The following is a 14,580-nucleotide window of genomic DNA, read 5'->3' as shown; positions in this document are numbered from 1 at the left end:
GCTCTACTTTCTTAGGGTCAGTGAGGACACGGGCAGCAGCGTTCTGGATCAGCTGCAGCTTTCTGATCCACTTTTTAGGCAGACCTGTGAAAACACAGTTGCAGTAATCAATTCGACTAGAAATAAACGCATGGATTAGTTTTTCCAGATCATGCTGAGACATTAGTCCTTTAATCCTGGAAATGTTCTTCAGGTGATAGAAAGCCGACCTTGTAATTGTCTTTAAATGCTTTTGGAGGTTCAAGTCTGAATCCAGCACTACACCTAGATTTCGGGCCTGATCAGCGGTTACTAGCTGAAGCCACTGAAGCTGTGTGCTAACTTTAGATCTCTCCTCTATTGGTCCAAATATTATTACATCAGTCATGAGGTCTCTTCAATGTGGCTGACCCAAGATAAGCTGCAAAGGAGAATGAGGTAAGAATATCAGCATATCAGCATTGCCATTGATCCTCAATTTTAAATTCAATTCAGTTTATATCTTTAAGGCTTTTTCACAACATATGTCATCTTGAAGCAGTTTACAGAGACAAGTCAACCAGATCATCCAGTCAGATTGGTTCAAAGTTTTCTATCTAAGGAAAACCAGTTGATTAAATCAACAGGCCGATCTCCAACTTCTACTAAGCATGTCTTTTTATAAAATAATATTTCACCAAAGAAGGTTTTATCTTGATTTTGCTTTGTAAATTGGTTTGAACACATTTCAATGGATTTAAAACCCTAAATTGATCTCATTCCAAACTCTTTATTGTAAACAGTTCACAAACATAGAATCCATGCTGAGCTGTAATATAAGTGCATTTATTTATTATCATAGTTTTCAGTCATTTCTAATTATTTTCTATTATTATTATAAAATTATTAGTTTGGTGTTTAGTCAAGATTTTTTTTAACTAAAAAATGTTTGACTTAGAGTGATTTTCCTTAATAAATTCTGACCTTTGATAGACGTAATAAGTTTATACTGTGTAAAGAAATAACTTTCAACTAAACACGATTTGAGCTCCAATCTCAAATTCTTTTTGGCATTTTGTCCTTTAGACTTGAAAGACGAAAACAGGTTCACAGATGGTTTTGAAGCGCGGGTGAATATTTAAAATAAAAGCCAAAATAAACACGTAACATAATGCAAGCTCGTCATACTTTCATTATACAGCGTGATATTTTATTGTAAAAATGTGAACATTATTATGTGTTTTAACGTTGGAACATTAACATTAAAGGCTGCATGCAGATGCTGTTAGAAATATAGGAGCCAAATATATTTAATGAAGATTGTGTTTATCAAGCAAAGAATTTAACTTTCCACTCTGCTTTATTATTGTACATGTTGGAGGCTGCAAACACTCTTACTTGACTCTTACTTGTCCTAACCTATGTCCTCATAAATTGGTCTGAGTATTAGTTTGTTTCACTTTCAAACTTATTTTAAAATATATTCTATTTTCCCTATTCCACTATATCTTCATCTCATACGGCCATATTTCTTTTGTATAGTCATCTCGCAATTTGCCTGCTGCAAACACAAGCCCCTCATATATACTGTAGGGGCGTTTCCAATACGTTTGCACCTGCAGTCATTTGCTCCTTCCCTTTAATAAATTACTAGCAAACAGTCTGAAATCATTCAATGGGACAGATAAAGGTCTATGGGCTGATAAGCGGGTCCTCAGCACAGAGGACAGATCCACAGATCCAGCTTTTGGATCAAGTGGTCAAGCAGATGTCGAAACTATTGCAAATTAGTCTTATAGAAGATAGTTATCTTTAGACCTGATCTTTCCATAGGAAGAATAACCTCTATCATCAATAAGGGGGACGTGTGATTGTAACACTATACTGTGTTTAATAATTTTTGATAAAAGTTGAATCAAAATTCTTCAAGGAGCAGCAAGGAAGTCCCCGTGGAAGCTGCTCTGGATGCTGATGACTTGACGCTATTCTAGACTTGCAATATTTATTCTTCTTTTATTTTAACTCCATTTGCATTATTTTCTTATAATAATCAACGTGCCTGTTTAAGTGATTCCTTAGGATGCAGCTGGCCTATATTTGAGTATCTCTGTCAATGTCACAGTGTTTCTATTTGCTTTGTCTGTAAAGATAAGCCAATAAATAAGAAAATAATTTAATAAACAAACAAATAAATAAATCTTCATCTCTCTGAGGTATTTGCGTTGAGCAGGCACATTCGACAGCATCCCTTCCTGAAAGGTATACATTTTCTACATGTTTGTAACCACCTACTGTGGGTTTGGCTGAGAGACTAGATTTGTTTCACATTAAAAGAAACCACAGACGGCTGAAAAAAATCCAAGAAAAACAAAGTCTAGGAATCACAATACAAAGGGTGCGGCAGCGACAGCCTTCTGCAGAAAATGTCCTGGAAACTGTCTCTGAAATCGTTGGTAAACAATGCTTGAAATTAAATAAGGAAGAAATTCAGTCTGCCCACAGAACCCTGGCAAAAAGATCAATATATGATTCCAGAGAAAATTCAAAACTGTTCTGAAAACTCAAAGAAAACACAAAAAATAAAGACCAAACACACACAAAAAAATTAAATAGATTCACAGAAATTATAAAGAACTTACATTTTTGGTTGATTCTGGCTCCTCCCAGTGGGCAAAAGCTGTGTTGTCTTGCCTAAAGGAAGACAGCATTTCCCATGAGGATCATATGTGGTAGTGTGATAGTGTGGTTAAATCCTGACCTCTCAGTCACCTGCAGTTGGACTGAACTACATTTCTGTTTCCAGTGGCTGTGAAAGATGAACAGCGATGAGGTAATGAATCTACCTGTGGGAAAACAAAGTCATATAATGATGCTAAAAATAAGAAACATTTAACTTTGGTTTTGCCCTGTATTCTTGCCATCCTACTCAAAGTTGCCTAGTGCCAGTGAAAGTGATACACATCTGGACTACGACAGATGGGGGTCATTCAACTAGTAGTAAATCGACTCACAATCACAAAAGTTATGAAAATATTTTATGAACGTTAAAAAGTGGAAACGTGTTCAAACACAAAACCTGCTGAAAATACGGAAATCAGGGGTTCAACAGGCATAAAATGCAAACAGTTACTTCTCGCTACGTTTATTTGTACAGATAAAGGGAAGTAACTATATTCATTGAAATATATTTTTATATTACATTTAAAAATTAGCTTTATAATTTCAGTACTTAAGAGGACATCATGTAATACAGTGAACTGTAACTTATGCAGGTTTTATCATATTTTATCTATTTCTTTTTCACATTAATGTATTTTCTGATATATTTTGTAAAATCCACAAACTTCAGGGATCATCTCACAAAGGATATGAAAATCAACTCTTGACCTTCCACTTGATACCTTGGACCCCCCGAGGGACCCCTGACCTCGCTTTGGGAACCGCTGATGATGCTAACAAACAAAACACACACTAATTAAAAAAACACTGCAATAAAAGCTGCAAACTGGCGCTGTATGATGTGCTGCAGACGAGCTCCAGCTCTGTGACCCTGACAGCTGGGAGGAAGATGATGGATGGTTAAACAGTAAATAGAAAATCCACATCATTAGCAACAAATAATAGAAGTGATTCCATTAAAGTGGAATTTAGCAAAACTTGATGGAGGAATGTTTAGTTTCATTTCTGTTTCTGATGAAAGGATCCTGTTTTTTTTTTTTTTCTCCACCCAGTTTCTGCAGATTCCAGCTGCCTCATCCTATAAGTGTCATCCGCTCTCCGGTTTCCATCATCTCCTCCCTCAGAGGACCGACAGCTTGACAGGTGAGCCCAACTTGCTGTGTTTCTTTCTGTGGTTTACCAGCATATTTCTTTTAGCCTTTGCTTTATTTTATTTTAATCCTCTTTGGATTGAATTTGAATTAAATATATTTGGGATCGTTTTTTGACATAAAATACATCAATTAAACCTTATCAACAGTCATTTTTAGAAGGTTTTTTTATTTTTCTGTTGAACTTGTGCTTTGGCCGCTTTGGAAATGAGTTAAAACAAGACAGTTTGGTTTAATATTGTTATCTATTTAACACCTCAGGTTATAGCCTAAACAGTCCCAGTAACAATAACAGTTAATTAAAATTATTTGAAATTTTACAACACTTAAACAATATTTTTTCAACTGATTTGAGTCTCTTGATGTTGCTTTCTTTGCCTTAATGCTTGTGGAAACTGATGCAGTTCCTCTAAGTTATGAGGCAAAGGTGAGTCTCACAATTCATGGCTACATTCTGGCAATGCCTGTACTGCCTGGGTTTTGCACAGGCCACTTTTCGCTATGACAGCAGGCCAGTGATCATGTTTTCCCAACTCTGGTCCTCTTCCCAGCCAGGTCTTCCCCAACATGTTGGCACAGTCTTCCCACACTGCAAAAACGATCTAGAAATAAGTGAAAATGTTTTGAATAAAATGTATTTATCCTTAATTTGAGCAGCTAAATAAGATTATTTGCCAATGGAATGAGTATTTTTACTCTTAAAATGAAATAATTAGATAATATGCACTTGAGATAAGTCATTGTAACTGTTTTCTTTTACTTTAAACATAATCTGTCTTGTTCCATTGGCAAAGCGTCTCACTTACCTCTTCAATTCTAGAAAAAATTAGCTTATTTTAAGAAAAAAATGACCTATTTAGATTTTTATTTATTACAGTGCAAAGGCAGCTTGCAACTTTTCTTTTGAACCGAAGCAGGCTGTGGACCTGTCTTCCTGGGATACGGCAGTCCCTGCAGCATATAATAGTTGCACTTTCACCCGAGGTGAACTGACTTTCGTCGCTCCCCCTGCAGTCCTCACTGTTCTTCCACCATCCTCACTCAATGCTAAGTCTTAATTCATCATCGTTACCATCTAAACTGTAAAAACGATCTAGAAATAAATGAATTTCTGAAATTAAGTGTATTAACCCTTAATTTGAGTAGGCAAATAAGATAGTTTGCCAATGGAATGAGTATTTCTACTCTTAAAATTAGATAATTAGATAAAAATGCACTTGAAATAAGACTATGCAATTGTGTTTTCTTATTTTAAATGTAAATTGTCTGGTTCCATAGGCAAAATGTCTCTTTTACCTCCTCAATCCAAGACCAAATGCACTTATTTTAAGAAAAAATTACTTATCTAGATTTCCATTTTTTCCAGTGAGGAAATTATAGTTTTGTTTTCTTTTGTAAGGAACTGTACATTGTTGCATTAATTCTGTAAAAGGAAGAAAAGAGTGATAAATAGTCAAAAGCAGTGCGTTCTTATAGCAGAGTGTTGAATATTAGTGCATGGCATCAATATGCCGGGATAAGGCGTTACTATATTGCAACACCCTCATTTGAAAAGTTAAAAATGTTTAAATAATCAAAAACAGCACAATAAACCATGGAAGACTGAACTTACCTCTTTTATTGATGAGTATTTATTTTTTATATTTATAAGACGTCTGCAGAACCAATCTGTCCCTTTTGGCTCTCTTAGGTTTCCATCTCTCCTTCATTGCGCTCTTAATAGTGGAGTTAATGTGTGTGTGAAAGCTATTGAACGTGTGGCAATAGTGTGTCATAGAGGTTTAAGCATGAACAGAGAAAATGTTGAATTTGATAAGGCTTGAAGAATTATTACAGGTTTTTCAAATTTGGAGCATTTTATTCAGGAAAGTTTACCAACTGTCTGCGTCATTTTTAAAGGAAAAGTCCAGTCAGCATGGAATGATCAATGAATCATTATCTATACATAAAACTACTACGTTTGCAGTGATTTGATGGATTTAGCATTAGTAGGTAAAAAAATGAAAATAATAAATGTTGTTGCGATCACCGAGTCTGGGAGCGGCCATGTTTGCCCAGATATAGTAGCCCCTCCCTCCTGCCGTCTTCCAGCAGTGACGTCACAGTGCGGTAAGCCTAGCACCATTCTCCCCGCTTTACAAGCTAAATCAATGGGAACTACTAGACACATCTGCAATCAACAACAATTATTGAAGATTTCCAGAGGAATCCAAAAAAAAGAAAATGAAAAACAATCCACTGGACTTTGTTTTGAAGTTTGAAGATGTTTCTCTTCCCATCCAGGAAGCTTTTTCAATTCAAAATGTCAGAAATAGTGTTGAGTTCCAGGTTTTATACAGAAGCCCAACAAAGTCTTGTTTTTGTTTAGAAAACATGGAAATTGAAACAGATGAACGGGTCCACCCCTTTGGAATGGGGGTCGTTTGGCTTCCTTGTTATCCTGCAATGCCCCATACCCGTATATGTCTCTGAAAGGGGGGTCATTAAAGGGAATTGTTGGCCTGGCTGAATAGGCGAGGTCTTCTGTTACCCTGTAAAGGGGTTGGGGTTGCAATGATGACAGGAAGGAATCAACTCAATCGCTGCATTGTAGGTTTTTGAAAGCTGAAGCTTTATGACTATGACCTAGATGACTGGGAATCACCAGCATATTTCCAGAGAACTTAACCATTGAAATTCACCAGAGCTATAGTGAAACTGACAATGCCCACGTGCATGGCAGCTGGATGCTGGAATACATCGGGTGAAAAAAAAGATTTATTTCACCTTTCTGATTCCTGATCCTCCACGGACGGGTTGGTCGTTGGATCGCCACCTTGAAGAGGGAGGATTTGCCATTGAACTTCTGGCCAGAGAAAAAACCCGTAATATGTAGCCAACATTTGGAAGAAGAATGTTTTCAAGATGACTTGGATAATAGCGCGTTGTGACAAACACCAGATACAGCACTGGGACTTGATCAACAGCCGATACCGCACCGTGACGTCACAAACCAGTAGGTGGCAGTAGTGTTCTTTGACAAACATGGATGCCTCCAGTAAAGCACATTCAAATGAAAATTACTCTGAATTAAAAACACTGATCATTTATTGAACAGGATGGAATAATTTCATATTTAAAGAACTTTCAAAAGTTTGAATTCTGAATATGAGCGGACTTTTCCTTTAGTGTTTATGTTTTTAAATGAAATCTGTGGTTAAATGTTCATATGTCCAGCTGACAACAAAGGAGATTCTAATGAATTATGCAACGTTTAAAATGCCTCCTTTGAGTTGATCTCATCATCGAAGCTCTGGTTTAATCTGTGCTGTTCTCCCAATCAAAGATCGTGAATCTGAGAGCAGCTGAGCTCCAGTGATGGCTCTCTCCAGAACTTCTGCAGTTCTGCTGCTCTTCTCTGTTGGGATCAGTAAGTGTTTGCCCTGAAACTCTTGGAAAGGTCATCAATCTTGATTCCTACAGAACAAACTGAAGTTTATATTTTTTGTCCTCTCCATCAGCATGTTTATCATCACTAGCCTCAGCAGTTGTAAGTTTCTTTTCCTTTTGTTTTTATTTTTTCAACTTTTACCAAAAAAATGATTAAATAAAAATTGTGTTTTTGCTACTTATTTTGCAGAATGGCACCACAAACGGTAGGGAAAACTTCTTTAATCTAAACCAGAGGTACCAAAATAAAAACACAGAAGATTAAAACTTTGTTTCTTCTTAACACATCAAGGACCTTGCAATGGTACAAATCTACAAGCTGCCAGCCAGGCTGTGAGCGTCCTTCCAATCTCTGCAATGCATTCTTAACAAATAGCACCCCCTTGTGTTCAGCTGTCAGCATTAACTCCCCTCTCTGCTGCTGCTGCCTCTTCTTTCTGCAGATTTCTGCAGCAGTTGACACGCTGGTTGCCCAGTTATCCTGCACAAACATCAGCCTGCCTGAGGAACGGATGGAGAAGGTGGAACTGAACCTCAAACAGATCATAAAGTCAACCCTACATGTCTTTCTGGACCTGGTAATAAAATAACAATCAATGATAAGCCAATTTAATGATGATATTTAAATGTTGTGTGAATTAAAGTAATGTAAAATCACTGCTGGTGGTCCGGCCCATACGTCTTAGTACAACTTTGTCACCACAGGGCTCCAATGGGTCTGGTGTCGACATCCTGGATATCTTTGGGGTCCAGCAGAGCCTAAAACTGGCCAACTTCAGCGACCCTGAGTTCATCAGGCTGTGGTTCTCCTTGAAGATGGCTCCTCTTCTGCCCTATGCTGGTGACAGCTTCTTCATCCAGTTAGGAAAGCAGAACTTCAGCTGCAGCTCTTTCCAAGAACTGTAAGAATCAACCTTTCAATCTAATTTAAGTCTTTAATAATTAGACACATTTTTTTTTCTTTCCTCTTTTTTATTGTTATTACCGTACACTGTCACAAATACAGAGAAACAAAATTAACTCTCTGTATTTAACCATTCTATGAGGCGCCATTTGTAAAGTTAAGCCATCAGAAATCAGGAACAATATTAATGGTTATTTAGCGTGTTTAAGAGAAAAATAAGGGGATTATTTTTTTCCAATTCATTTTTACACTATGTCATTTATTAATTTATAGGAAATCTTATTTTGTTAAATTAATATTTATTTTGGAGCTAAATATTTAGTTTGCAAATTAAATATTTAGTTTGTTAATTAAATATTTAGCTCCAATCTAAATATTTAGTTTAATAAATAAATATTTAGCTCCAAACTAAATATTTGTTTTGGTAATGAAATATTTAGCTACCATTTAAATATTTTGTTTATTAGATAAACATTTAGCTCCAAACTAAATATTTATTTTGGTAATGAAATATTTAACTACCATTTAAATATTTAGTTTATTAAAGAAATATTTAGCTTCAAACTAAATATTTTACTTTTATTGTCCCCTGAGGGAATAAGGGGTTTGCAGGAGGGTGATAAAATAAAACATATGGGAATACAATCACATATTTTCATGAAAATCACCAAAAACAAGCAACATCAAACCATGAAGGACAACTGCAGGCAGGACAATGATTATAAATGACAACTGTTCACTTATCATTCTACATCATGCAGTATACATTAAACCACAATACAATAATCACTCATCTGATTCCAATCTAATTAATGGGTTAAAGTTCTATAGTAACATTACACACAAAATAAAACTGTTTCCATTCTGATAGTGTTTGATCATCCTTGAGCCTAAATAGAATTCTAGCACTGGACAGTAGGAGCCATTCAAAATGTCCCCACTTTCTTTGATTTCCCTCGGTTGGTCTCCTACAATTCATTTTTAAACATCAATCTTTGTACAAAAATATTTTTTCTGTCATGATTTGTGGACATTAAGCTCTAAAGAGAACATTGCTCTGGAGGCTCTTCTGGAGGCTTTTCTCAGAGGAAAAGATGTTTTTGCTCTTCTCCTGACTGGTTTCGGCAAGAGTATGATCTATCAATTGGCTTGTCTTGGTCGTCGCTCTGTTACGCCATTGGCGGTGTTGATCTGATTGGTTTATTTGGCCCGTCTATCACCAACATAGGCCAATCAGCTAACCAGTATTTTCACCCCTTCCCAAAATTACTTCAACTGAAGGTTTCCAGATGGATATGCGGAGGAAATCCAGCAAATCCATCTGGCGGAGTCAAGTTACTACCAAGCCTTACTGGCCTGCAATGGGCTCTATGCACAGCTCCACTACTTCCTGAATTTAATGCAGCTCCTTTGTTTCCTGTCTTTCATTACTGGACGAACTGATTAATCCAGGTGTGTCTGGCCAGTTACTTAGGTCATACACACCTGGATTAATCAGTGCATCCAATCATGAAAGACAGGAAACAAAGGAGCTGCATTAAATTCAGGAAGTAGTGGAGCTGTGCATAGAGCCTATTTCTCTCCCAGTACAACCTCAGAAAACCAACCTATGATGATTAAAGTGATCTACAGCAACTAACCCTACCCTCTCCTTTCTGTCTGTCTGTCAGTTTGTAGATCGATTGATTGTTTTTACATTGATGTGTCTCTGTTTGTGTTTGATAGGAAGGAGAATTTTCTTTTTTTTTCTTGATGTTCTCATAGGAAGCTGTGGGGAGGATTCCCTAGAACTAAGAGTTAACAGCAGATCAGGTTATTTCATTAGTACCATTTGGTCTTTGACATGTTGCTTAACTGTGAGACATTGCAGGCTGGCTGGGCTCTTTCAGGCTCTACTGTCACCATCTGGCTTTCTAGATCCACTGTATTGCCAACAGATTGAGACACATCTGTTTATGTCAGCTCATCAAGCCAGCTTTCTGGATAGGTAGCTAGCTGGCTATTTACCCTGTCATTTCTACTTAGACTGTAGAGACTAATAAAAGCATTGCTATCACTAGTATCAGTAATATTAAGGACGTATTTGTCATACGTCCATCAACTCCACAGAGACATCTGAATGCCTAAAGCCTAGTCTCCAGCTTATAGCTCTCTCTTCAGTGAACACCAGTGTTCATACTGTATTCTCAGCAGTTTTTAGTTTTAATCCATCTTGGAGTCAAATGTCTTTTTTGCGTTTTTTGTTGGATTTTTCTCAATTTTTTTATCATAACTTCACTAGGAAGCACTAAGTGCAATAGGTCACAACATCTGAGTACTTATCATGTGCAGTATTTCCTTTGCCTTCTCAAGATAATGACATAACTATCTCGTTATCACAGTTAAACCAGTAATTGTTTTCTCGATATTAGATAAGAAAACAGTTATTGTAGTTGTGCAGTCGTGGTTCCATGTGTACACAAATAAGCAGTTGTTAGTTTCCTTTTTTTCTTTTCATTCATTGTCAGGTGGTGGTGGATGATTGGATTGCATGGAATACAGTAGAAACAAATCTTTTTAATGAAAATCTTTAATCTGGACTCATTTAATTATTGCATTTTATACCTGTTAGAGGCGTAACACCTGGGCTGTTCAGAAAACACCTGGAGGCATAGGGCTAACTGCTTATGATTTAGAAATGGAAGCAAATCATCAAACCGTCGTCTCGTTATCTAAAAGTTACACACAGGATTATTTATAGAATTACACATAGGCTGCCATGACTTATACTTATAACTCCCCTCCAGCTGTTGTGGTATTGAAGGATGTATTCCATTTTAACACACCAATCATCTCGTTATCACTAGAAAACAGCTTTCGTTATCTTGAGATTATGAGAAAATTAACTCCCTTTCTTGAGAAAACCACTGTAAAAAATGTTCTGAGGGACACGACCTCTCTCGGCTTCTGCAAAAAACAAAGCGTAAAAATTCTGATAAATACTACGGTGGCAGGATGAGGTGGTCTTTCAGAAAAAAAAACTTTGTATGCAACCAGAGTAAGCTTTTCTTCTGGTCTTTGTTTAAATGTCCATGCAGCCTTTTATTGTCTTTTATTGTTTAAATGCTGACCATCTGAACATGTCCTGTGAGCCGAATTGAATGAAGGCGAGTACATTAAGGTACTGTCCAGTTTGCAGAGTCATAAAGACAGATTTGAGTAATTGGATAATTTCTATGCCTCTTCACCTCAACTTCCATTATGGGTTATAGGATTATAGTTACTCTTTGTCTTTTCAAAGGGTGAAGTCTATGAGTGGAGAATTTGATGGGTCTCAGTCGCTGGACGGAAAACTAATCTACACCAACTTCATTCGAGTCTTCCTGTTAAGAAACTCTGGAGGTGAGAACAAATGAGAGCATAAAGGACAGTAACCAAATAAAAACAATTGGGAGGAAGCACAGGCTCAGCACCTTACATCTTCACACATCCTCTAGAGAGCACTATGGGTGCATCAAGTCAAAGAGCAGCAGGTTCCAGAGACTTCTATTCCTGTAGAAACTGAATTTGAAAATGTCTTCTTCTTTAGCGGGGTTATTAGCAGAGAACTGCAGATGTGTTACTGTTGCTGGAATGTGATGTTGGGGTGGAAACCAGCTTTGCTTATTGCTTTGCAGGTTCAGGCTGTGTCCCATCTGGCACTGACACCCAAGCTTGGCTGCAGAACAACCTTGGCATCTTCTTCAGATTCGTAAGCCTGCAGGATTTGCAGTTTCTCGCTCCAAATTTGTCCTCTGTAAGAAGCTCCTGAAAATGTTGATTCCACTGTGCAAACTAACATCTTCTAACTTCAGAATCACCATGTTCTGACTTTATTTTTATAGACTGCATTTGTGTCGAGCCTCAATACCTCTCAGGTGGCTGAGTTACTGGTGAGCTCAGAGTCCTCAACCGACACAGCTGTCGTTGATGTTGTCTTTGAGCGATTCAATGGCAGCAATGCTCTAGAAAAGGTGGATGAATTCCTGAAACAGCTGACAATAAACCTGCAGGTGTGTGGAATGGAAGAGAGATAACCTGAGCATTAACATTACTTTCTTTATGCTTAGAAATGATTTTATACCCAGCATTATGAGTAGCTGCAGCAGGAAAAGCTCATTTTTGGGTCATCATATTGCAGGTTCCACAATTCCAACCAGTCGTTCGAGACCGCATCATGTTCAGAACCTTCACCATCATCAGTGCCCGTCTCCCCAGCTTCAGGACCCAAGACTATAATCTGTGGTTCCATGGCAAACTGAAACTCTTTTTACCGAGTCTCACAGCAGAGATGCTCCTAAACACAACGTCCGGTATCAACTGCACAAACTACCACATTGTGTGAGTGGCGATCTGACGTTAAAGTTCCTACGTCATGCATTTTTATGCCAGCCGAAGTTAACTCTAGGCCTATAAATGATAAAGTGTTGTATTTCAAACTCAAGTATTCATTTATCATCAAGAGGTTTGGTTTTACTGGGATGCTACCTCCCATGTGAGCCATTCGAATTCAAATGATAAGCTACACGAAGCTGCTAGCACTCAATTAAGTAACTTTCACAGGTGTTTACATCAAACACATATAGTGGTAGCCATTCAAAATTTCCCCACTTTCCTTGTACTAAAATATTCTTTCTGTCATGATTTGAGGACATAAAGATCCAAAGTGAAGCATCATCTGTTCATATCCTGTAAATCAATAAAAGGGTGGAGTCAGAGTAAAGAAATACGCAACAGGGGCTCACTCCAGTGGCTGGAAGTTGGAGGGGATTTTACTGGGAGTTACAGGGAAGTGGGACTGCCATTCGGCTGGCGTTTGACTGGGAAGGGATATTTTGAATTGCTGCTACTGTACTTTATCATGAGTGTCAACTAGCACATATAGACAGCGTAAAATTCAACACAAAGTGAGGCACAACAGAGTTATTATGCAACAAACATTAAGCTTGCTACCTCCCAGCTGCTTTCATGGATGGAATCGTATCAAGTCAGAATTCAGGGAAACGTGCACTCGTGGTACTTGATGTGCACACGTAAAACCTTAAAAATGTGCACGCAGAGTACTTTAGACTTGTGTGTTTTAGATAGAACTGCTTGTATGAGTGTTTATTACGCATGTCGTCGTAGAAATCTGTCAGATTTAAGGACTAAACACTGAGAATTCACTTTCCCGGTACTGAATTCCTGGTACTGGCCAAAGTTCTCCAAGCTGTTCAGAGTAAAAGAAGGTAAAAAACCCCCCAAAATGTTGGTTTGAAGTTTGTCTGAAACAATTAATTGTGATTATTGAAATTTAAAAAATTTAAATTAATTTAGTAAATAATTAATTGTTAACTGGACTATAGAGACTCTAAATCATGTCTTTACCTGACAGAGTGACCCACTTAGAGCAAGAATCTGCTATATCCAAAACTATTCATGTGGAAAAGCTTCAGTTTCACCTGGCTTAATTTCATTAAAAAAAATCATCTTTAAGGAACCTTTGGCTATCTGATTATCAAGCCATTAATTTAAAAAAAAATAATCAACAGTTTAATCAATTTGCAAAATAATCATTAGTTGCAGCCCTAATTTGGAGTTCCTAAGTAAAACCTCATCTCTTCTGAATGATTTCCTGCTTAGGTAATCATAAAGTTTATCCTTATTTTGATTGTCACATCCTCTGGGTGTTTTCCTAATATCACTAGGTCATCCATGTTTGGTTTAATACAAGGACGTAGGATAAATATGGACCTCACAATGAATAAGGAGAAAATCTGATCAACTTCTGTTGGACTTTGGTTTGATTAGCCAAGTAGAAAATATTACTGTTAAAGGAGTTGAATGAACAAAAGTAATATTCATATAAAGATTTTCATGATGAAGTAACTTTAGAAAGGTTAAAAACCTAAAAAGAAAAAAGTCAATTTTGCATTATATGGCTTCTTGAACTATAAAGTAGATCTGCTAATGTTGGTATATTTACAGTGTGAACGGATTAGCTGAAGTTTTTGACTCCATAACCACCCAGAGGGCACAGGAATTGGCAAACATTCTGCTGGATTACCTGAGAAACTCTTCCAGCACCATCAACGACCCAGGTAGGAATGGCAGAGAAGTACAACACCCAGATATTTCAATTCAGTTTATTTCTATAGCACCAATTCAAACCACGTCATCTGACTGCACTTTGCAATTCAACCAGATCATCCAGTCAGATTGATTTAAAGTTTTCCATCTAAGGAAAACCAGTTGATTGCATCAACTCATTGACTCGGATGCATTTCCTCACACTAAGCATGCTTGTAGCAACAGTGGAGAGGAATAATTACCTTTGAACAGGAAGAAACCTCCAGCAGAACCAGGGTCAGTGTGAGCGGCCACCTGCTGAGCCAGCTCCCATGGCAGAGGATGAACAGAGCACATCCAGTTAGTCACAGTCAGAGAAACAGGACTACACTG

The 14,580-nt window shown here is 37.4% G+C and overlaps 1 protein-coding gene across 1 annotated transcript in view; it reads left to right on the top strand.

Annotated features, from left to right (window-relative positions):
• The window catches only part of LOC107085775, a 92,572-nt gene that overhangs the window by 56,393 nt on the left and 21,599 nt on the right, over positions 1 to 14,580 (top strand). Inside the window, exons 14-20 of the mRNA XM_015376322.1 lie at positions 7,611 to 7,795; positions 7,923 to 8,119; positions 11,402 to 11,502; positions 11,778 to 11,896; positions 11,985 to 12,152; positions 12,281 to 12,480; positions 14,107 to 14,236. Of these exons, the coding sequence (XP_015231808.1) occupies positions 7,611 to 7,795; positions 7,923 to 8,119; positions 11,402 to 11,502; positions 11,778 to 11,896; positions 11,985 to 12,152; positions 12,281 to 12,480; positions 14,107 to 14,236 (1,100 nt within the window). The remainder of the gene's footprint in view (positions 1 to 7,610; positions 7,796 to 7,922; positions 8,120 to 11,401; positions 11,503 to 11,777; positions 11,897 to 11,984; positions 12,153 to 12,280; positions 12,481 to 14,106; positions 14,237 to 14,580) is intronic.

This window comes from Cyprinodon variegatus, unplaced genomic scaffold (genome assembly GCF_000732505.1).
Source record: "Cyprinodon variegatus isolate N-32 unplaced genomic scaffold, C_variegatus-1.0 Scaffold133, whole genome shotgun sequence".
Classification (NCBI taxonomy): domain Eukaryota; kingdom Metazoa; phylum Chordata; class Actinopteri; order Cyprinodontiformes; family Cyprinodontidae; genus Cyprinodon; species Cyprinodon variegatus.
The sequence above is the reverse complement of the archived record's forward strand: the minus strand, read 5'-3'. Positions and strand labels throughout refer to the sequence as shown.